The 24,461-nt window shown below is 46.7% G+C and overlaps 2 protein-coding genes across 4 annotated transcripts in view; one reads left to right on the forward strand and one right to left on the reverse strand.

Moving 5' to 3' along the window:
* Positions 1 to 7,558, reverse strand: part of LOC119453922 (uncharacterized) — a 33,130-nt gene extending 25,572 nt beyond the window's left edge. The window contains exons 1-2 of the mRNA XM_049666898.1: positions 7,344 to 7,558; positions 4,256 to 4,465 (exon numbers count right to left, since the gene is read on the reverse strand). Coding sequence (XP_049522855.1) covers positions 4,256 to 4,451 — 196 coding nt within the window. The 5' untranslated portion in view covers positions 4,452 to 4,465; positions 7,344 to 7,558. The remainder of the gene's footprint in view (positions 1 to 4,255; positions 4,466 to 7,343) is intronic.
* A 95-nt stretch (positions 7,559 to 7,653) lies between these two features.
* The window catches only part of LOC119454588 (zinc finger protein 664), a 77,057-nt gene continuing 60,249 nt past the window's right edge, over positions 7,654 to 24,461 (forward strand). Inside the window, exons 1-2 of one of the 3 annotated variants that reach the window (XM_049666897.1) lie at positions 7,654 to 8,001; positions 14,628 to 14,825. In XM_049666897.1, the coding sequence (XP_049522854.1) occupies positions 7,731 to 8,001; positions 14,628 to 14,825 (469 nt within the window). In that variant the 5' untranslated portion in view covers positions 7,654 to 7,730. The remainder of the gene's footprint in view (positions 8,002 to 14,627; positions 14,826 to 24,461) is intronic. The other 2 variants (XM_049666894.1, XM_049666893.1) reach the window with 2 other exon arrangements.

Here is a 24,461-nt window from a genome sequence, read left to right on the forward strand (position 1 = left end):
GGCCAAAGACGCGTATGCATAAGTCGACTTCATCTATGACTTCGAGTTTCAGTTTGCACGATAGTTCTTGGCTAACAAAAGTACATTGGCTGCCGCTGTCAAGAATGCCTGGTACGTAGCAGCAAAGATTGCTGCCCCGCATCCATGCTCTAAACGTCTGAAGTAGAATAGCAGTGTCAAATCTGCAACGGTTCTTGCTGCCTACTTGTGTAGCATGCATCGACGCGCTGCTGAGAGACTGCTTTGGTTCAGGTGTAACCGCCTGCGATCTGTTCTTATAGCACATAGATGAGGCATGTCTGCCGGCACAGTGGGTGCAACTAACCTTGCGGCGGCAATCCTGGGCCCGATGCCCCTTGGTAGTGCGCCGGAAACAGCTGCCGCTTGCCGTGAGCAGACGCCTTTTCTCGTTGTGGTCCAAGGAGGAGTCACACTCTGATGTTGCATGACGCTTCTCGCAAAAGACGCACGTTCCAGTGGTACTGTTTTTAAGCACTGCTGCCGATGACGCTGGTGTCTGTCGGCGACCGGATCCGGGCAGCAGGTACTGTCTGCTGGATCCCTCTAATGGACCGTGAGCTGTCCTCTCCCTGCAGTCAACCTCAACGCGAAAATACTGCAGGAGATCTTCAAGGTCTTCCTCCGCTGTTGGCCTTAAGTTCCGATCGTCATTTACCTTAAGGCTTCTGTGTCTATGGTAATTTACCATGACGTCTTGAGGGATGGCTTTCGTTAAAACTTCGCCGAGCATTGCTGCATACGACGACGCAGGAACTCCGAGACCCTCTCAGTCCTCTTATATTCACCTGTACTAAATCGTACAGGTTCCGCAATCCCGTGACATGGGTCGAAGAGCTCACCGGAGTAAGGGTACGCAGGTTCTCAAGGTACTTTGCCTCGATGATCTTGGCGTTCCCGAAACGGTCCTTGAGAATCTCAATGGCATCGGCGTAACTGTTCTCGGTGGTAAGGATCACTGCGATAGCCTTGGCTGCCGGGCCGTCCAGAAGAGAGCGGAGATACTGGAGCTTCACGATGTCACTGAGACGGGAGTTCTCATGCACGTTGTGGCGGAACACGTCCCAAAACTACTGCCACTTCATCGTTGATCCATCCAATCTCAGGAGGTCCAATTTGGGCAGTCTTGGTCCAAGTGCGGCAGGGGCACTCACTTGGGGACCATTCTCGCCAGAAGGCATCGCACTGGTAGGTTGTATGGGCAGCGGCTCTACACAAACACCTATAGCGGTGGTCGGAGGATTAGACAACTCCAAAATATGGTGTCGCAGCAGTCCCAGGGCGCCTGCGGCCTGGTCTTCATATTCCAGTACGGAATCGTAGTCGGCTGCGACCTCATCGTCAGACATCTCGGCATGAAGCTCACCGTTGATCTTCATGAGCTCATTCGTGCTCTTCTCGAGACGGAGCGTTTCCAGGTTGAACTCGTTGGTTTCAATGAGGTCACTAATCTCTTTCACAAGTCGCGTCTGCTGAGCTCTTCGAGCTGCACGCATCTTCTTCAAGCGCTCCATGGCCCATCTAAGTTGAAGTCCTGCTCCCGGGTTTTCGGCACCAAATGTAAAGGCGAAAGCCTTTTCGAAGGAAAGAGCAGGCTTTGTCGTCGGGGACAGACAAGCCTTGATACCAAGAGACAATGCGTCAGCTCGTCCCTTCAGGGTTTCATTTCTTCTTTTTCTTTTCATGTCCATGCACGCAATTTCGCGTGCCACGCGCCTTCCTCCAAACCTCGTTCTCGTCGCCTTCTCTGCGCCGCATACTGTAGCAGACGACGCTACCACTATACTTGAAACAGGCGTTTCAACAGCTGCCCGGCACCCTGCAGATAAAACCTACCGCGCGCTCTGATGTGGCAATCACGTGTTGGGCCGTTACTTCTTGATGTCAGTAGTGCTGTGAAGCTGTCTTCTAATTTCTCCTTCCTCCATGCCCACCCTCCTCAGTAAGTGCCATTTTTAACATACAGGGTGTTCACTTTTATGTTATAAAGAATTTTTTGAAATCGCCTGTGGCAGGTAGCATAATTCTTATAATTGAGCTTGGTTATTCGATGAGGCAGACATTAGTAGCACGAGAAATCAAAACACATATTCACCTAATTAACAAAAATCACTAATTAGCTTCTTAGTTAATTACTTTACGACACATATTGCAATTTAGGAATTGTAGCCTTCTTTCTGGGGTTTTACGTGCCAAAACCAGTTCTGATTATGAGGCATGCCGTAGTGGAGGGCTCGGATTAATTTTTACCATCTGGGGTTCTTTAACGTGCACTACAACGCAAGCACATGGGCGTTTTTGCATTTCGCCTCCTTCGAAATGTGGCCGCCGAGGCCGGGATTCGATCCCGCGACCTCGTGCTCAGCAGCGCAACGCCTTAGCTGACTGAGCAACCCCGGCGGGTAGGAAGGAATTGTAGCCGGTGAGCTCGTCAGGCGTAACCACTTGAATGAATTTCAAGAATGACACCAGTTTGGAGATATGCGCCATCAAACTTGCCGTAAAAATGCCTGTTGTTCCACTTTTTTTTACCAAAATGCACTGAAACACAAAAGTAACTGGAACGCCCATTTATTTCGTCCCACACTTTGAGAAATATATCGAAACTGGTGTCACCCTGGAAATTCATTTCAAGTTGGATGCGTCTTGCGAACTCACCGGCTACAATTCATAAATTGCAATATGTGTCGTAAAGTAATTAACTAAAAAAATTAAATTATGGGGTTTTACGTGCCAAAACCACGATCTGATTATGAGGCATGCCATAGTGGGGGACTCTGGAAATTTTGACTCCCTGGGATTTCTTTAACGTGCACCTAAATTTAAGTACACGGATGTTTTCGCATTTCGCCCCCATCGAAATGCGGCTGCCGTGGTAAAGTAATTAACTAAAATGATCATTAGGCAATTTTTGTTAATTAGTTGAATACGTCTTGCGATGTCTCGTGCTACTAATGTCCGCCTCTTCGAATAACCCAGCTCAACGATAAGAATTATGCTACCTGCCACCAGGCGACTTTCTAAAAATTCTGTAAAACTTAAATGGGAACACCCTGTATATTGTTTATGCCTTCACTAGTCACTAATGGCAATTATAGTTGACCTTTAACAAACTAAACATTATTCTCTATCAAAGTTTATACGCTTGTATTTCTTATCCTGGTTCAACCTCTCAAACGTTAAAATAGGGACATAAGTGAGTAGATAACTGTGTGTTCAGCCTTTTTAAAACGCCCCCAAAAAAAGTCTTAATAGATTAATTGACGAAAAGCACCGCATCGTAAGCAGTTAATCGATTATAGGCTAAACCGACGAACGATTATTCGTTAATCAATTTAAAAATTTTATCGACCATAACAGCAGATTCAATTCATTGCAAAGGCAATTGAAATTGCTCACTAGTGTGTCCCTTCTCGAACTGAAAATGCTTGACTTTTCGCATCAGGAAACACGCGGATGAGCTTTTAGCACATTGTAACAAGAGCGCTGCGGAAGAACTATCTGCTGGGACAAAAGGGCCGTGTGGAAGGGGTCTCGTTGGCCAGTGCAGTCTGCAAACACTGCGCGAAAAACCATCAAAATGAGTGTATGGCCAGCAGTCACCTCAAGATGCCTACAGTTCGGCTGCAATGATCACTGGCCTGCCCCTCCAGTGCCCAATGTGTGCTGCTCATTGCTGCGCGTGCCTAGTCCTGCTCAGTCATCACCAATGCTGTGCTGTAGGGCGTTGCGACTCAAACCTGTTCCAGAAAGAGAATCCTGACAGTTCTCGTTCAGTTTTTGCCACCCTCAATGAATGAGCACATTGATAAAACAATGTATGTTTTGTAATTACCTCAATTTATGTGTTTTTTTTATTTTCTTCACCTCAAACAGGGGGTTGATTTACATTTCACATTGATCTATAGTCATGTTTTTATGCTAATACACTGATTTAGGCATAACTAAGAGACTCACTGAGTTTAACGTTGTAATAAAGCAACGTAAGGGCTACAACAGACAGCAGGGCAAGAGGGCTCTGGATTAAGCTCTACCACTTAAGGCACTTAAATATGCTCAGAGCAGTATTTTTGCATTTGCCCTAATCAGAATGCAGACAAGAATTGCAAACCTGCCGCCTTGTCTTCAGCAGTAGAACGTCACACACACTTGAGCAGGTCGTACCGAGGTAGGCAGACTTGGTCATACACCATGAACTCACACAAGCAAGCAAAAGAAAGTGCCAATCACTGCCCACCTGAGGTGGAGCTTGACTGATCCTCAGTCTCTGCAGTCTGCACGCTCCTTGACTGGCTGCCTGCTTTGAAGGAGCACCCGACAGACTGGTCAGTCAGAAGCAAGCTGCACTGCACACCAGCCTCGACCTGAATGACGACCTTGGAAGGTGCGGGGCATGCCGCTTTGGCAAGAGTGATGCATCCATCAAGGCTCATTGCATTTGTGAGGCCTGTAGAAAATAATTGGAGTGATTGCAGTCCTGTTACAGCATTGAGAACAAGAGGTAAATACAACGAAAAAATTTGTCGGCCCTTCCACTCTATGAAGATGGTAACCAGCGAAGCTGTAACGTGGGGCCCCGGTGTTTATCACTGGGTTAATCCCGAGGGCTCATTGAAGTATTTTGCAATTATAAGGTTACACACGTTCGGCTGTGACGGAGAGAATGACGTCACTGACTGTGTATGCCCGCAGTCCGCCATTGTCGCTTAAGTTCGATGTCTAGTTTGCTCGGCGGCGTGGTTAGTGGCATTCCCCCACCACTGCTGTTTGCGATTCTTTGAAATTTAATCTGTCTGTTACGTAAGAAAATGAATGGCTCATACCTCCTTAAGCAATGGCTCGTACCCCCGTAAACACGGTGTCCCCATTACGACCACAGAAGAGAAGTGAAATTCTACGCTGGAATGATGAGTGGCAAAGCAGTGAGCTGTGGAAGAAGATGACGAACACGGCAGCAGTGGGACGAGTGCAAACCGAGGGGCGTCTACAAGGCAGCTGCGGAAGATGACGATGCTCGAGCCAATGCTGATGATGATAGTTTTCTGTACACTGGCTATTTTGCCTAGCCATATAAAGCTTCGCTTTAAAAAGATGCTGGGCAGGTTACAATGCATAGCCATGGACCACATTATTTCAGTTCAATTCAATTTCATTCACAACACACATACAAATTGTGCTGTAGGCTCCCCTGGCAAGAAAGCTGTAAGCATACAGCTTGACAGAGACCAGGGCCGGTATTTTGTAGCGATGCCTTTAAAGTAATAATGCCTTTTTGCGCTTATCGTGCTTTGTCAGTGGTCAGAGCGACGGTCCGCTCGCATCATCAACGTTGATATCGTGAGCGGACCGTCGCTCTGACCACTGACAAAGCGCGATAAGCGCGAAAAGGCATTATTACTTTAAAGGTATCACTACAAAATAGAGGCCCAGGGAAGCCAATAATCAGCAGTAGTGACAATGCATTGGTAATAGTATTAAGTGACAATACATGAAGTCACATCAATAAATACCTATACTATAAGCAACAATCACACCAATAAATACCAATACCTACACTATAAGCGACACATTATTATATGTACTATGGATATTGTTACGTTCGGCGACCAGCGGGAGGCTGAAAAGCCGTCCCGCCGGGAAAAGATCAGCGGTGCCACCATGTCTTTACACTATAGGAAGAGGAGGCTCTTGGAAAAGTAGACGCGTTCTCACGGCCACTCGACAGACCAGCTGGCCCATTCCAGGAACAGAGGCGCCAGTTCAAGTCAGGTGCGAAGCCACCTGTCCACGAGTGTCCCCTCCTTTATGTGGGGAAGTGAGCAGTGTGTGCCCGAGGGCACTTCTCCGAATGTGGTCGGGCAACGAAGGCGCCGGGGGATTATGTGCACCCTCGCCCTCTAGGCGGACCATCGGTGACTTTCGACGCTCCGATTGGAGGATGGTGGGACCGCAGCTTGGACAGAGGGGTTTTAAGGGAGACTTTGGGGGCCATCGAGAGTGCTTTCCCATCTGCCGAGTGCTCTCCGATCTGCCCTGAGATGTAGCCAGTGCTTCGATGTGGGGTGCTCTGACCCGGTCAAGCTAGACTGATGAGACGTACCGTCTCGTTCTCGTACTCGTGATGTAAATAATGTAAATAAACCCTGTACTCTTCGTTCTCAACGAGAACATGTTCCTGCCTTCAAGTCCGTCCTCAACCCCGACAACTGGTAGCAGCGACTGCGTAGGCAAGGCCCGCAGTTTGACGTCGAACTCGGATAGGCCACGACGACAACCCCCAACCCCAATAATATCAAGATGTGCAAATACATGCACTACATACTAAATGCACTAATAACACACGCGAGTAATATATAAGATGAGATAAATACAACGGATCAATAAAATTAATCAAATAGAAACATATTGCGCTTTCGCCCTACCTTTTGCTTCAGTGTTGCTAAAGCACTACAAGTTAAGCCCGTTTCACATGGTGCGAATTTGCAGTGCGTTTTTCGCAGCTGTGATTTCCGCAGATGCGAAATTCGCAATCCCATTTCACATGGATCTACGGCAGCTGCGTTTTTCGCATACTCGTTGAGCATTCTGACTGGCGATGACATATGAGCGAGCCGTCTCCTATTGGTCGTCTGTTTGCACCGCTACAGTGGCTACCACCGTATCTGCGTTTTTCGCAGAGAAGTTCAGCACGCCGAACATCGAAAAAACGCACGCACGAAGGGTCCAGCGGCCTATTTTCCGCAGCTGCGAATTCGCAGACAAAATCGCACCATGTGAAACGGGCTTTACAATCCACATCGAATACTTGAAACCAGAGCAACTTTTTTCTGTGCAAGGTTTATGACTACAGAAGATATCTCAAACTTTTTTTTCATCTCATACATTTAAAGCTATTGGTGAATACAACTAATGCAAAGTGATTGCAAGATCCTAAGGTCATGGTTATTCGCCCCATTTCTTGTTCCAGCTGATATCATCCTATGCTTGCAAATTTTCATAACACTACCTAAACATCAGTTCTATTGGTACCCATTCAGTAACCCTGATAGACCGTCAGTTACCTGCCCTGCACATTTGCCTACCAAGTTAATTTTTAATGCAATAGCATTCGTTGGGAACTTATGCATGTTAGTATGTATGTATTATGTATTTATGTATATGTATTATGTATGTAGAGTGGAACCTCTATTATACGACGCAATTTTACGTCGATGCCGCCTCGTATAACGCCTCTCTGCTTGATCCCTATTTAATAGGAATCGGTAGAACACGAAAGTGAAACGTGTCTTCACAGAAGCTGTTGCATGTTTGATTCGTGAACTCACGGTCCGCTGCAGCGAAAGGCGCACGATTTGCGAGTCGGCGACCGTGTTGCAGGTTTGCTTGGCGCGGGTGTCCTGCCGAGTTGCTTCGGCGAAAGTACGAGCATTTAGGTGCGGCTCCGTAGCGTCTTGAGCAGCCAGCAGTTGAGCTTCAGTGGCAGAGTTCGCAGCGGTAGCACTGAGCTACTGTGTCACAAGGCGCCGGCGCCATAAAATAAAGAACCATAGAAGAAAGAACCACTAAAGAACCAACTTGGCCGGCATCGAACTCCCCGATCATCTGGCTTCTGGATTGGATTGACGCAGCTCGCTGCGTGCTAGCGCTATCATTTCCGAGCGTCATGCCGAGCAATGAAGCAATGACGGTCGCGTCGATCCCGTTACCAAACGATGGGTCGCCCTAAGAAAGCACCGCTCAGCAAAGAGGAACAACGCAGACGGAACGAAGAAAGACGACGGCGGAAAACGGAACAGCAACGTGAACGACGAGCACGCCTTACGGAGAAGCAACGGGAAGGTATGCGCAGTGAAAATGCCGAGAGGGAACGCGAACGACGAGCACGCATCAAGCAGCACCACCAACAGCCACAACATCAGCAGAAGCAAGCCGACGCCGAACGCCGGAAATACCTCAAGAAGCAATTCATAGACGATCCCTTCGGTACGTCGTGCAAAGTACAGGTTGTGGTTAAGAACGTGTAATCCCCGTATATCTAAAAGAAAAAAAAAAAATAGTGTAACCTCCCTGAACGTAAACTGTCGAAGATATGCGTAGCATCATATGGCTGTTGGCGTGGTGGTAATATATATGTTCGCCAATGTAAATATCTCTTTTCTCATACACTTGACCCATATATAAATGAATATAACGCGCGATTAGCATAACCTCCGCGCACATTCCGCACCACGCCAACCGCCGGCTCTTTTCTCTGGACGCGTGTCGAGCAGTGCGACGGCGTCGCCACGGGGACCCGAAGCAGCTGGCGTCACCACTGGCGTCACCTCGTGGCGCACTGCGCCAACTCGCGATGCTCGGCCACAGAACACCCACACAAACTTCGCTGCGCGGTGCTGGCGCGAGATACGAACTCGCGTGGGCAAACTTTTCGCTCCGTCTCGGCATCGTTCGCTTATGGAAACTTAGCGACGCAAATGTCAAGCTCAGTCTGCGTGCATAAAGCTGTCCAGAAGGCAAAATTTTGATCATATCCCGCATGCAGTCATATCATTATATATTAGGACAGAGAGAGTGACTCCGACCAAATAATGAAATTTATTGCCCAACGTTTCGGAGCCAATTCAGCTCCTTCGGGGGTATTCTTCGGAGGTGTTGGTGTGCAGCTTTTAAAAGGTTCATCGTAAAAAAGGAGGAGGGGGAGACACGTGACAGGGCACCTGTTCTTCACAGACAGACAAGGCGAAAGGGTGGGGTGGCTGCGGCGGTGCTGGTCGGCTGGGATAACCGATGCTCGGGGTGCTTTACCCGCGGGAATGCCGTTGAAAGGGTGCGGGGGGCGAGATGTTTTGGTGTTGGTTACCTAGAGCTTTACTTGACGTCTAATGAAGAAGGAGCCGAATTGGCTCCCAAACATCGGGCTAATAAATTTGCTTATTTGGTTGGAGTCACTCTCCAAGTCCTAATCACTTTTCCCAACCAGACAGGCAATTCTGTCGAAATGTTTAGCTTCATATCATTACATATGTTTGTTTTCCTTATTTGGTTTGGAGTCACTCTCCGAGTCCTAATCAATTTTCCCAACCAGACAGGCAATTATGGCGAAATGTTTAGCTTCATATCAGTATATATGTTTTTTTTTCCTCATAGCCCTAATGCATAAGTTAATGTTCTTAATTCAACTCATTGTTATATTTGATATATCGTTATTTGTGGTATCGTTATAGGTGGACGGCACTGTACTCTACTCTGAGTGCAGTAGGCTAAGGCGTGTTTTTGGGGCCCACTTCAAAAACAATTTATTAAGTTGGTGTGACGTCCCCTGTCGATGCACAAGGTGTGTTTCTGTATGAGAACAAAAACTGATGTATGCAGTGCTGCATTGACTTGAAATGTTTTCGTGGTCTCCGATTTGTTGATATTATCAAGCTTTCCTTGACGTCGACGTTTGCACAAGACGTTCCGCCGCCCCATTAGAAGCCCTGTTAGAAACCAGATGATAAGGTGGAGAAGTGTGGTGGCATATGCCATTCGAGGCAAGGAATGCAGAGAACTGAACAGACGCGAAATGACAGCTTCCATTACTCCAAAACTCGCAGATTATATGGTTCACAGCTCTTGCACTGTTGCTTCTGCTGTAGTTTTTTTCATACACACGTCTTCTGCCCATTTGGAATAAGCATCTATAAAAACTAGCAGCCGACACAAGCTTGCGGAAGTAAAGTCATATGCACTCTTTCCCATCATTTGCTTTCATGGGCCCGCAGCATGAAGTCCTCTTGGGATGGCAGATTTTGCGCAAATTGGCAGGCTTCACAGCTCTGGACAGTGTTTTTGATGTTCAAAGTTTGCTGTGGCCACCACACATGGTTACTCAAGCATTTTCATTCTAGTCACGCATGGATGTCCTAGAAACAACATTAACACCTTCAGTCACGAATTATGATTGATTGTCGCTAAAGTTATGAAGTTTACATAATTTTATGCCAAGGTGCTGCAGACTCAATTAAGAGCAAGTCAAGCTGGTAGAATGACTCTTCCTGCATTTTATGATGAGTCACCATAACTACAGGGTAATTAATTATCTAATTTTGTGCACTTTGTAATGATTCGTTTCTTCATAAGAAAGTATTGAATCACTAGCGCACAAGTGAATTTAGTTGCAAGCTTTACTAGAAAGAAAAAAATTTCGCAATTGCTACAGAAACGTCCCACGTCACCTCCCGTCAAACACTATAGCGCCTTTTCCAAAGCTATCTTCGGTAGCGATAGATTTCCTTCAGGAGTAAAATGAAGGCACTTGAGATAAGCAGAGCGTTTAATTTAGCCTAAAGTTAGTGCTTAGGGTCTCTTGCTTGCCACAATTGCACAGAAGTGGCAAAAATAAGTCTCGTACACAAATGTGTACACAGTGACTGAAGGGGTTGAACAGGGGAAATAAGCACACGTGCCACACTGATGTGATTACCTCAGGTCACACACTTTTGATCTAAGGATAGTTCGTGGCATCTAGTAAAACTATGGAGATACATTTCCATTGACCACTTCTGATGGCCATTCATTTACCATATAGAAGTGGAGCTTTGATAGGACAGGATTCTTCTTTATTGCTCTGCGAATATTTAAAGCTGATAGCGGCAGTTCGTGTGTTGCCACGAAAAACTGCACGTGGTCACTTACATCAGCTGCATTCTTTAATAGAAGCCGCGATAATGCGTCTGCATTAGGGAGAGCCTTTCAGCAAGCAGCAGGATCCAGAGCTGCATTCGGGCAGCTGATAATGCTGGAATTGGCTTGTGTCCAAATAGGCCATGTAGTGGCAGATGGTTGGAGTATATAGGAAACTCTCGTCCAAAAAGATATTTGTAAAATCATTTGATAGTCTCGCACAATGGCGAGCGCTTCTTTTTCTGTCTGTGACTACCCAGTCTCTGCTTTACTGAGCTTTTGCGAAATCGTATGCTATTGGTTTTTCGTTTCCTTCGATTTCGTGGAAGAGTACAGCACCAACTCCATATGCATCTGCTAGAAGTCCTAACGTCTTCTGCGGATTGTAGAAGGTATGGGATGTCAACCAACACTTGCACTTCTGGAAGCACTCTTGGATGTCTTTAGACCACTGCCGAGTTCACTGAAAGGGACTGACAAGCAATTTTTATGGTACCCATCTTTTCTTTTGTGCAAGGGAAGCTTGCTTGCCAGTCAGAGTGTCCAATCATACAGTGGTAATATGGAAAACGTCGTTGAACATTTTAATGAATTTTTCTATCTGCAGCAAGGATGTAGTCATATGCTGGAAACATGCTGGAAACAGTGGTAGGTGAGTGCGATAGTGATTATACGCTGGCATTGTTGGGAAGCAGATGACAAGTGTGGTCGCACCTGTAAGAAAGTAATATTTATTTATATCAAGGTGATGTTAGTCGTGGTTCACATTGTTTCAAGTGTTGAATTATTTCTGCCATAATGATTACATGCTTTCATGGTTTCCTGTCTAACAGCTTTGGTAATATACAAATCAAGAGTTTTTTTTTTTTTTAGCGAAGCTAAGCTGAGTGATAGGATATGTATATGCCAGTGGTACTATTTTAAGGTCTATTCGATTCAATCAGGTTTTTTGCACCTATTTACGTTGCGCTGCATCTGGTGCCCTTGATTGTCCCAGGTACAGCAGTGGACACTAAACCCTTTCTTGGATTGCATGGGGTGTAAACAGCTATGTGGCCGCCGCTCTACGGTGCACCCTTGAACCTTGCAGCGAGTGGGTGCAGGCTGGCACAGCACATCCGGCACTACCTGCACCTTTTCGTTTCTGGTGCCTGTGCACTTTTTCTGGATTGAACCATCTTATAATGGTGCTGGCACCCTTCTATGTCACCATGAGTCGGTGGCATTTTTGATCACGCAGGGAGACCACATAACTCGAGGTGCTCACTCGCAAACTCGTGCACGTACAAAAGTATACAAAAGCACTCGTGTGCCGCCATGCAATGGGGACGCGAAGGCTCTGCCGCTAGTTAGCGTGAACTTTGTATATTTTGTCATATGCATAGAAATAGTGCAATTGCAGAATAATATAAGAAATGCAATTTTAAACAATTAAAATTAACTGATTAGTTAAATTAACAGTCATTTAAATTAACTGACTTACTTATAGTAATATCATATACTACATTCGAAATACCGAGATTTCACTGCCAGTTCGCGTGACTTATCATTTTTTGCGACATTCTGTGCCAATTAGAATATATAATTCCTGCTTGAACTAGCTGAGAACGCGTAGAACAACAATTTTTGGTGGCCCTTGCCTCGCCACTGCCGATGCCTGTTTAAGAAGTGTCGCGATACTGGGCGGCGGCACTTCCCACCAGTCGCTGTTGCATTGGACGCGCTGCAGCATTGAATCGATGCGCGCATACTGCGCCGCGATTGTGATTGGTGGACTTGACGAGTGTATGTTCTGAGCATGTGCAAGGCTGTTCATTCACGCGATACAAAGCGATGTGGGTCTTTTGGTTGCTGGGATACTGCTAGTAAGCGGCCGATGGAATAAAGACGTTTCTCCAGTATATACGTCTCGGTGTCTGTCACAACAGTTGTGCCCCTTTGCCTCGTGACATAGAGATCGCACTAGCACTGTTATCAGAGATTGCCCTTTGGACTCGCTATGAGACGGACGCATGTCATTCGCTTGGAGGAAGAAGAGCGGGAATTCAAACATCGCCAAGAGCAGCTCGCCTGCCTGGAGTGCCGACGTTAGCAAAAGCGTCAGTGCAACCAGCACCAGCGGGCGAATACGACCGACAAGAATCTGGCCATTGAAGCGCAATGGAAGCGCGATGCACGCCGCCGCGACTGCGCACCATCGGAACGTTTCCCCAGGGCGACGGCGAGGTTTCGAGAGTTCATCGGCAACCCGTTCGGCGCCACGTGTGCCGTCTGTGACTGTCTTTGGTTTGCCGGAGACTTGGCCACGATCGGCGGCATGCGGGACGCCCAACAGCGTGAAACAGCCATGGGTGCGCTGCGGCAGTGCATCTCTTCCGAAGCCTTCACAGTAGTGGAAGGGCTCGGAATTTTCGTTTTTCTTTTGAAGGATTTCGCTGTGACGATCATATGTGACGTCACCCCGGCTATATTCTTCTTGAGCTGGTCCTTGATTGTCTGCACCACCCGCTCGGTGACGTCACATGATTGTCACATTCGCAATCCATTACCTTTCGACACAGGCACCCAGTAGCCAGACTTCATCGTTATAACCGATAATGCAGCATGGGACATTGAAGTAAGCGGGTTATTTCACCATAGGAAACATACAAAAGTTGACGCTGCAGCAGCTTCTCACTGTTATAACCGATATATTGTTAAAACCAATTCATTTATTTTGAGCCAGTCAATTCCCAACAGCTTCAAGCTTTTCAGTGCATGGTTTAATCTCACTGGTGCTAATATGTGACCCACATATGTGACAGTCTTTCAAGAAGCAGCTCCTCCACTCTTGCGTCTGTCTGAGCACTGAATAGGATTTGATCCAGTCAACCCTCAGTTCTGCAAGCCAGTCACGGCCAAGTAGGGACAGCTTCCTTTCAGGTACAATTGTGACAGGCAATGTCTTACATTGTCCTTGGTAGACCACAGGCACTTTTGCTGGCCTTATAATTTCCAGTGGTGCACCTCAGTACGTTGCAAGTTGCAGTCCTGTTTTTGATTAGTGGATGCAAAAACGGCAGGGACGAAACGATGCTCTTGCTATTGACCAAGACAGTATCTCCTTGCCCATTGAACTGCCTACCTGCGATGTGCACTTGCACTTGGTAGGGGTGCTTTGCTTCCTGAAGAGTAGTGTTCTTTCAGAACTTTGATGACTTTCTGGTATGATATTTCTTTTGACTTTGCAGGTAGCAGCACGTCCTTTAGTGTCTTGTAGGGGCATTTATCAATGGCTGTTATAAAGGCAGATTTCTTCAGGCTGTCTTGTGTCATCTTCCAGTAGTGGTTGAATCTTTCTATATAAGATGTAAAATGTTCACTGGCATTGACGTAAGGCTCAAAATCCAATAACCTTGCCATCCTGCTAGCTACTATCTTGGCCAATGTTTTCCGGCCCATCCTTATCGCCACTTGTGGTAGCGTACATTCTGACGCTACAATGATGGCAGGAATAGAAATGGCTTTATTCCCAAAACTTGCGCTGCTTATCTAGAAATGAACAGGGGTGTTGCATGGATGTCATACTGTCACAACAGGGGCAACTCAAGATTGCTGAGAGAGGCCTTCATCCTGCAGTGGGCATTAAATAGGCTCATGACGATGACCTAGCTACCTTGCAATCAGTTTGCATTAGTCAGACTGCGCCAATAGCTTGGGTGTTAGATAAAAACTTAAGTCTGCGAAATGTTCTACTGCTCTAAAGGATGCACAGGCAAAGTTTGCCCCGCTTTCAAATATTCAAGGTGCATTATCTTTTGAGGACCTTTGGGACTACTGCACCAAAATCATTATGTTGTGTTCCACTGTTATGCATTGTAATCTGCCCTGCAGCTTATTGTTGTATTTGCCACTTGTTTTTGATGCTGTAACAGGACTGCAATCGCTCCAATGATTTTTTGCAGGCCTCACAATGGGGACGAGCCAAGGTGAATGCAACCCTGTTGCCAAAGTGGCATGCCATGCCCCTCCAAAGGTTGGCCAGGCCAGAGTTGCCGTGCAGTGTAGCTTGCCTGAGGCTGACAAGTCTGTCAGGTGTTGCTTTGAAGCAGGAAGCAAGTCGAGGAGCATGCAGACTGTGGATCGGTCGAGCTCCACCTCAGGTAGGCAGTGATTAACACAGCTGGTGTGTGGCTTTACCTATGACCATTCGAGCGAGGGCTCGAATCCCCCCGCCCCCCCTTCCTTGAATTCCCAGACAATGGGGCCGGACAGCATTGGGCACATACAGATTGCACATGCATCATACTGAGTGCAGGAATGTGGTTTGCGCTTTTATTCTTTAAAAATGTGTCAGGTAAATACAGTGGAGTCTCGATGATACGATCACGGCTAATACGAATTTTTCTGTGGTCCCGGCCAAGCCCCATTACTTTGCAACGTGCTAGAGAACGGTTGTTACGAATCGATTTACGACCCACGTCGGTTGATACGAATAAGCGCTGCCCCACCGACGGCCGCGAAAGAGAACAGCGCGCAGTCACGTGCTTTCTCCTTTTCTCTTTTGGTGCGGAGGCGCGGACATGGCGCTGGACAGCACAGGAGGCTGCGACTGGGCGCTAAGAGTTTGATGCGGTGGCTCTTTTCTTGCTTTTGCGCTTTTCCCCACGCAGGCGTGGGGAAGTGCGGTCTATCGCTTCAACGGAAACTGAGCGGCGTAAGCACAGCGCATACAAAGGTCAGAGCCGTGTGGAGATCGCTTTCAAGATACGGTGCGCGCGACAACCCCGACGGCCGGCACAGGCGCAAAGTGCAAGAACGCATTTGTTGGCAGAGTAGAAGCCGCCCCCCCCCCCCCTCCCTCCTTCCCTCCCTCCTGCGCTGCCTTCCCTCTTTGCTCCTTTCGCGTGGGAGATTGCGTCGCCAGTTACCCTTGCGCCCAGTTGCAAGATACGCATTTGGTGCCCCACAGCATAGCGTCGCCCCCCCCCCCCCCCTCCCCCCCTCCCATACCCCCCCCCCCCCCGGCCTTTCGTGCAACGGAAGCAGGGCCGTGACGGAAGTCGCGTTTGCTCTCCGCTGTGCGTTCGCTCTCCGTGCGTGAAGGCACGCGTCCGCCGCGTGAAAGGCGCGCTTTCACTCACACATACGGCACGCGGCGACGATTTTATCGCCCTTGGACTCGTGCTCCACATCTCATGCTCCTCCTCCGCATCGCCCTCGTTGATCTCTCCCGTCGGTGGGCGCACCACGTTGAGAAGCGTGCTCGCTACCGCCCTTGTCGGCGAGATTTTCCAGCGGAAGCTGCATTATAACCGGTATTTTGTCTCGCATGGCTCCACTGTGAGCGGTATGCGTGTACATGGAGTTCCATGGGAGGGTAAACGGGAGTCGGAAAAGGCTGCGTTGTAGCTTGTTCTGCACTATAAACAGTTACGTTATAAGTAATCTATACTGTAAATGCTTTCTACGTGCGCGTGCCTGAGTGAGTTCACCTCCGACTCTTTAATTTAACTAGTTTTAATTGTGTTTCGATGATACAAATTTCGGCTAATACGAATATATTTCGTGACCCCGTGAGATTCGTATCATCGAGATTACACTGTACTTCTGTACAGAAGGCCCCTGTGAACCAACCACTTCATACAGGGAGGTTTCTCACTATCTGCTTTCCCATGATTGATACGCACCTGTGAAGTAGTGCATGTGCCCAACTTTTCCTTCCCGAAGAACATGAATGTCTTCTTTAACGAGAGCGACACTCACCGTGACACCCAGTTCAGCACAAGCCTGATATAGGCGTGGGTACCTAGGAGGTCAAGGAAGGTGCTTCACCTTTGTGCATGCAACCTATGCACAAAGGTGGAGATCCTGCAAATTTTTGCACCTCTTTGCTGGCTGTTGTTCAGATGTCAGCAATCACGGGTACGGGCAGCTGAATTGTCTCTTTCAGCAAGGACGAATAATACGTGCTTTTTCCACAATCAGACGCCTCCTGGCGCCAATGCCAGTGGGGTACGTGTGGTTTGGGCTTAATATAACGAGATACACAATCCTAGCCAAATATCGTGATATAATCAGTGCGTTCAAGGTGTTTTGCTACTGAGCCACAAGCCTGACAAGAGCTACCCCTGCGATTTCTTCTGTCATGTGACTGATTAGCCATCTGTGATTGGCGAGAGAGGCAGCAGCCGTGGCCATACAAAGTTACTGAGACAGAAATTGTGCTGCAGCAGGCCGTGCGAGTGAAAATCCGAGTGGCGTGACCGAGAGGTGTGATTGGGATTGCTGTCGCCACAGTCCATTGACACTGCATACGAATGATGGCTGCAGGTGACATGACAAGGAGGAAGCGCAATATACTTAGTCATGTGCTTCAAGCTTTCTGTTAGTAAATATCTCTGTTAACGGTATGCTCGCAATTTCCATATAGTCAAATTAAAAGGGCACGGACAAGACTGAACAACACAGCTAGGTGCTCAATAACAACTGACGCCTCTCAGGAAATGGTGGAGTGACGAAATGAGAATTCAAGGTCTGCACATACACGGCATAATCATCACAGGGGTGCTCAAAATGAAAAATTTCACCAGTCCTTTATTAGACGTTAGGACTGTGTCAACTCAGCATTTCCAGCAACCTCGCTTCTCTATTCCTCAAGCAAACAGTTGTGTTACTAACGCAATCGCCACTCCTCTACTTGATAAAAAAATGCCTTTAAGAGCTTCCGTGGCACAGCATCCTTGCTTTGACGTACCGTATTTATTCAACTATAAGGCGAGTTTTTTCCCATAATTTTTAGCCTCGAAGTCACCCCCCGCCTTATACGCTAATTTCGTCTTTATGTGTGGCTTCACGACAGCGTGAATTTCGCCTTACAGTGCGGCTTTACGACGGCGTACGCCGTGGTGCCGTGAACCCACACCTAAAGGCAAAATTCGCATATAACCCGCCCGTATGTTGAAGCTCCCCCCCACCTCTATATTTAATGGTCGCCATTTTGCATTTTGGCTGTGTTAGTAGCATTTCATGCGATCCCCGCCGAGTCTCGATAATCCATTGGCTACACTGTGTCACCTTATATTGGTGCGTATACTAAAGTTTAGTTTTCTTGGGTCCTGCCAATTCTTATAATTGAATAAATACGGTATTATCTTTATCTCCCCAAGCAATGACACGCACCTACAGTTATCACAGTGCTCGGGCAGATGCGCATTTTTCTTTTTTTTTAGTGGCGCGGCGTGCTCTCAGGCCCGGTTGTTCACGCACCTACCCGTCTACCTCATGTAGCAGCTCCCACAAGATGGGGTATTACTTACACTACCCCAGTAGCCGCCACCATAATCTGTTAGTTTGAGGAAGGGAAAAGTGAGGTATCTGGAAATGTTGAGTAGACAATGTCCTTACGTCTAATGAAGGACTGGCGGGAATTTTTTGTTTCGAGCTCCCCTATGATGTTTCAAGTGCAGACATTGTATTCTCATTTCTTGATTTCATCTTTTCTTGAGAGGTGTCAGTTATTACTGAGCACTTTTGTTGTTCACTCTTGTTTGTGTCCTTTTTTGCATTTTCCTAATTTTACTATATACCGTGAACCAATTAGCTCAGCAGCAAGTCTTGCACTTTCCACATTAATTTGTGAATGTGCTAACAATGCTAAAAATAGTTCCACAACATCTTTTCCACTCATTCCTCAAATGGCATGGCACTACCAACTGAGCATCCGTGCATCCCAGCAAGAACTTTGTGCCTTGCACAAATAATCATACACAGAACTCTGTTCAATTCGCCTGCACCACTGTGAACCAGTTCATGGTGGTTCACGAGAAGTTCAGAAATTGTGCAGCTTAATTTCTGCAGTGCAGGCACAGCATGACACTTGAAACGAATGCCAAGGTGCAAACCTGGTGCAGGCATTACATTATGTCCGACTAATGTGCACGGAATGCGTAAGTCAGGCGTACGTAAGTGGGGTTTTAACGGCACTTGTGCCCATGTGCTGCGTCGTCTGCTGCGCTGCTGCTGCGCGCCTGTACGCCTGCACCAAGTCGGCATCGACAGTGGAGTGGGTGCAGCAAAATCGTCAACCAGTCCTGCACCTTTTCAAACGAACAAGTGTGTTTCAGCAGGTGCCATTGCTGCACCACTGAAACAAATGGCATAGTGCAGCACCTCGTGAACTGGTTCAGGTGGTGCAGGCGAATCGAACGTACCTAGAGTCTACGACAAGAAAGGGAACCGAGGGGCTAGATTTTTTGTTGTTAGACACAACCATATGACACAGACAAACAGTATAGGTAAGGACTCTGTTACATAGCACCTCCTCTGGGTGGGGTGATAGCTTAGGCGAAGGCTACAGAATGGGTCAGGGCCAGAGCTTCCTGAGGGAAAGCATTAAGGGTTCTTGTCTCAAGTGTTGTCTCAAGTGATGAGTTATTTCCACCATAATAGCTACGTCATATAGAAAGAAATTCAATAAGAGCTGACACTCGGGAAAAACTGGCAGCAGGAAATACGTCACGCTGGTATTCTTACCAGCGGTTAGCTGACGTGAGCATCGGGAAAAAAAGAATGTGAATTGAAGTTAACCGACATTGTTTTATTCATTTTATTAATTCCCATTAAAACAAAAGTTTTGCATATATAAATAAACTTACACTTTCGACTTATTTTCCTTGCGATACCTAGCAACAAGCCAGATGCACCTGATGCATGTGCCATGCACCAGACACTGGCCTTCGCAACTTTGCCGCTTCGGTGGCAGAGGTTTTTTATTTATTTTATTTATTTATTACATACTGCAGTGCGAAGACCAAGCAGGAGGGGCAAAAAAGGGAACATAGTGAAAGAAATGAACAAGTTATACAACTGGTTATAATAAACATTGCTACTAAAAGACAAGCATACACTAACAAAGGTGATTAAATATACATGTGTGCAAAAATTTGCATAACTATGTAATAACAGTTTTATGTACAGAAGGGTAAAACAAACACATCAAAATTTATACACAATCAGTTTAAACACAATCAACAGTATTATGCGCACAAGGGTAAAGCAAACACAACTTAGATAATGCGTTGACATAATGTAGTATGGCAATAACAACAATGTAGTTTAGACGAAAAGATGCATGTGTTTTTCGAAATCAGGAAAGCCACGTTCTGGACAAACATTTGAAGGCAGTGCATTCCATTCGTTAATGGTTCGCGGAAAAAACTAGTGTTTGAAAAGGTTAGTATGTGCAAAGTACGGTGTCAGATCGTGATTGTGACAATGTCGGGTTTGCCAGGAAGAAAAGGGGGAAATGGATTGACCGGGATCGATACTAAACTGCCAATTTCGGAGCAGGAAAAGAAACTTGAGCCTCGCGATCGCTCTGCGCTGTTTCACTCTGCGCTGTTTCAAGAGTGGAATGTTGTTAGTAGCCATCAGTGATGAAGGTGAATCAAGATTGTGGTAGGCGTTATGGATGAATCTTACTTCTCTCCTTTGGACCATTTCTAGTTTATTAACATCCTTTTTAAAATATGGGTCCCAGGCCACGCATGCGTACTCTAGACGGGGTCGAATGAAAGTATTATATGCAAGAAGTTTAATATGAGATGGCGCGTTTTTTAGTTTATGTCTAAGAAATCCTAGTTTTCTTGAAGCGGAGGAACAAACGTCGTCAATATGGCTACTCCATGATAGTCGACTTGTAATCTTGACCTCCAAGTATTTAAAGTCACTGACTTCAATCAGGGGATTATTATTTAAGGTGTACCTAGAAGAAAAAGGGCTAATTTTATTCAAGATTCGCATAAATACTGATTCGTTAATGTTTAACTCCATCGACCATGTGTTGCACCTATCAGAAAGAGATTTCAGGTTGTTCTGCAAGCACTTTTGGTCCTTTTCACATTTGATTGACTTGTAAAGAATGCAGTCGTCTGCAAAAAGTTTTAAGTTTATGGCGGAAGTGTCAACTGATGAAACGATGTCATTGATGAAGATAAGAAACAAGGCAGGACCAAGGACACTACCCTGGGGAACTCCCGTGGTTACAGGCAGAACCTCAGAGCTGCAGTGCTCGACCTGGACAAACTGTTTTCGGTTGGAGAGGAAAAAACGAATACATATATAATTAAGTTAATGGGTAGGCCAATGTTAGAAAGTTTCATGAGTAGTTTACCGTGACAGACACAGTCGAAGGCTTTTCTAAAATCTAAGAAGATAGCGTCTATTTGGTTGCTCTTATCAAGTGCTATTGAGAAGATTTATTTATTACATACTGCAGTCCGAAGACCAAGCAGCAGGGGCAAAAAAGGGAACATAGCGAAAAAAATTGAACAAGTTATACAACAGGTTATAATAAACATTGCTACTAAAAGACAAGCATGCACTAACAAAGGCTGATTAAATATACATGTGTACAAAAATTTGCATAACTATGTATTAACAGTTTTATTTACACAAGGGTAAAACAAACACATCAAAATTTATACACAATCAGTTTAAACACAATCAACAGTTTTAGCTATGTATGGCTAGATACATAATACAGGTAATTAGTGCCAAATACAAGGTAGTGACAAATACAGGTAATTAGTGCCATCCATCATGTGGGCGGGAAAGCAAGTATGCTCCTTTCCTGCCCCTCCTTGCAACTCAGCTGCCCTCGCTGTCCCTCTCAAGTCCCTCACCTTCGAATGTTTCCGCGCACACCTGCCTCCGGCCCGGTCTTGAAGTTTCGTTTTCTGCCGTTATTGGGAAGCATGTGCTTGTGCGCCACAATGTTTCACAACTCGCACCGTTCGTGCATTGTGCTATGGTGCACGAATACATCAAACACAAGTCCTTCAAGATTCTTCTGGCTCCCTAGAGACAACAGGTGAGTGCACAGTTTGCATCCTGGTTTTCATTTAGGCTAATTAGTGTGTGCAGCCACACATAGCTGTTCTGCAGTGAAGCAACAGTTAATATTTAGAAATATGGCTGATTTGAGAAGAGCAAGATGTTGCAGTAATACAGTGTAGACCGCTTATAACATAAGTCGCCGGAGTCGTGAATATCTACACTATAAGTGGTACCGCACTATAACTAAAACAACGATTTTCAAGCCATTCACGTATGCAAAACATGTAAACCAAGCAGCCGGACGTATCCGAGAATCGAATCGTGCGACTGGGGTTTTGCATCCGTTTAAATTTACGAACGTTGAAAGGTTAATGTCTAAGTACCTACGATCTTCACATGAAGCAGACAAAGTAATAATTTTTAAAAAGGTCTCAGTTTCGCCCGGAAGGCAAAGCATCAATTGCAATAGCAAATTAGTAGAGAGCTATAAGAGTAGGGACAGTAGTTTTATCGGCTGCATAAGCTTGACACATTTGCTTACTAACAAAATTAACAAGTGTGGTGTCAACGCGCACAAGCAACCATGAATAGGCTCGATGACCGCAGGCAACCACTGTCAAAACGCGGGCATGGGGAAACGTGGCCATCGCAGTGAGCGAAGCTTGTTCGTGCGGCCTATTGCTTCAAGGGAAACTGAATGGCGTAAGCACAGCGCATACAAAGGTCAGAGCCGTGTGAAGATCGCTAAGATACGGTGCGCGCGACAACACCAACAGCCGGCACAGGCGCGAACGCATTTGTTGGCAGAGGAGAAGCCGCCGTCACCCCCCTCCCTCTCTCCCGTGCTGCCTTCCCGCTTTGCTCCTTTCACGTGGGAGATTGCGTCGCCAATTCCCTAGCGTCCAGTTGCAAGATACACATTAGTGCCACAGCACAGTGTCGCCCACCCCTCCCTCCCATATCCCCACCGCCTTTCGCGCGATAGAAGTCGTGTTTGATCTCCATTGTGCGTTAGCTCTCCGTGAAGGCATGCACGTCCCCCGCGCACTTTCACTCGCACATACGGCACGCAGCGACGATTTTATCGCCCTTAGAATCATGCTCCACGTCTCTTGCTCCTCCTCCGTATCGCCCTCGTTGATCTCCTCTCCCATCGGTGGGCGCACCTCGTTGAGAAACGTGCTCACTACTGCCCTTGTCGGCGAGATTTTCCCCCGGAAGCCGCATTATAACTGGGGTTTCGTCTCACGCAGCTGCACTGTAAGCGGTATGCATATACATGGAGTGCTATGGGAAAATTAACGGGAGTCTGAAAAGACCGTACTATATCCGGTCCTGCACTATAAGCGGTCACGTTATAAGTGGTCTATACTGTATCATTATACCAACAAGAAGCGAGCCTAAAGCACTTGAGGCATATAGTTTCTCTTTGCGTCTCTCATATAACCGCGTGCTTAGATGTGTGGTTTGCATTTGCCTCCTGCTAATCACTTGCCATCATTTTATAAGGCGTTTCTGAGACTCAAGGTAGATGTATCACAACTTGTACGGTGCCGATATGATGAAACAACTTCACTTTTGCATGATACGACTTAGCACTTTATCTCGTTGGAATTTATGGCTTTCACTTACTTCTCCTCAGGGTGGAAGCATTTTTAAAGTATTCCGGAAGGCCAGAGCTGATGGGTTTGCCCAAGGAAAAGGGTAAACAACTACAGAATCTGCTCGGCGCATTACAAGGACACAGATTTCATGGACCCAGCGAAAATTTGGTGCGACTCCAGATTTTTACAAGCTCGTTAACAGTTCGGTCCTGCTCAGTGGTCACAAAATAAATGGAAGGAGGTGGCCACAGCAATTGAGAGTTTGTCCTGAGCACGTTCTTTCATAGCCCGATGGCATGCAGGCACCTCTCCAAAGTGCTAGCTTTGCCAGCCTCGAGGTCTCTTTGGAAGTGGCTGTCAGAAGTGCCAATGACAACCAGAATTATTCCTAAGGTACTTGATGTACTTAAAGATGCCACGACTGATTGGCCTTTACTGGATCGGCTCTGTGTCATCATGTTGGATGAAATGTCTCTGCGACGAAACTCGCTGTGCGACACCAAGAACGACATCGTAATGGGCTTTTCAGACAATGGCACTGAAAAGACACCAAGTGTAGCAAACCAAGCCTTTGTTGTCCCCCTTTCCGGTATTTCTAAGCCATGGGTGCAGCCTTTGGCATTTGCAGTGAACCAAACAAAACTGTATGCTACTCGCATCAGGAGGCTGCTATTTGCCTTAATTGAACAGCTAAGCACAATTCAGTTGTTTGTTGAAAGGGTCCTGAACCACCCCTTGGGCTTGGTGAAAAAACATAGCCCGCAGATTGCGTACGCTGCTGTGAACGTCTTGGCCAAATTTCGCACGCGCGGCACGTGGAACTCGCAAGCAGAGCGCAAGGTCACCTTTCTCTCAGATGCTCTCTTTTCAACAGAAGCCTGCTACTCACTCTTTTTTGGACGCTTTATTTCATAATAAAGCGTGCAGAAAACGCGGCTTCTATTGGCGAATAGCTGACGTCAATCAAGAAGGGTGTTTGCATCAGGCTGAAGTAAGCTAAAATCTGCTTTCGAATTTTGATAATGTGTAATTATGTACTTCCGGAAGAAGCCGACTATCGTCTGCTCATGCTCGGCCGCGGCCGCAGGCGTAGGAATTCCTAGCTGCTCCTGGTTGCTCCGCCTTGGGAGACTTATTGGTATAGCGCTTCAAAATGCGCAAGTTGGATGTGGCTACTATTCGCCGGTCAAGCTGGTGCAGGAGAAAGCTGGTCCGCACCACGGTCAGACTGCACCATATGAGCGTGAGCATGCACTCAAGCCCTGTCGTGCCCAAAGCAAATGCTGCGCATACACACATAGTTGCATGTAGCTGTGATCTGCTAAGTAGTGTAGATAATGGGGCATAATAATGTGT

Source organism: Dermacentor silvarum, chromosome 5, assembly GCF_013339745.2.
Source record: "Dermacentor silvarum isolate Dsil-2018 chromosome 5, BIME_Dsil_1.4, whole genome shotgun sequence".
Lineage (NCBI taxonomy): Eukaryota > Metazoa > Arthropoda > Arachnida > Ixodida > Ixodidae > Dermacentor > Dermacentor silvarum.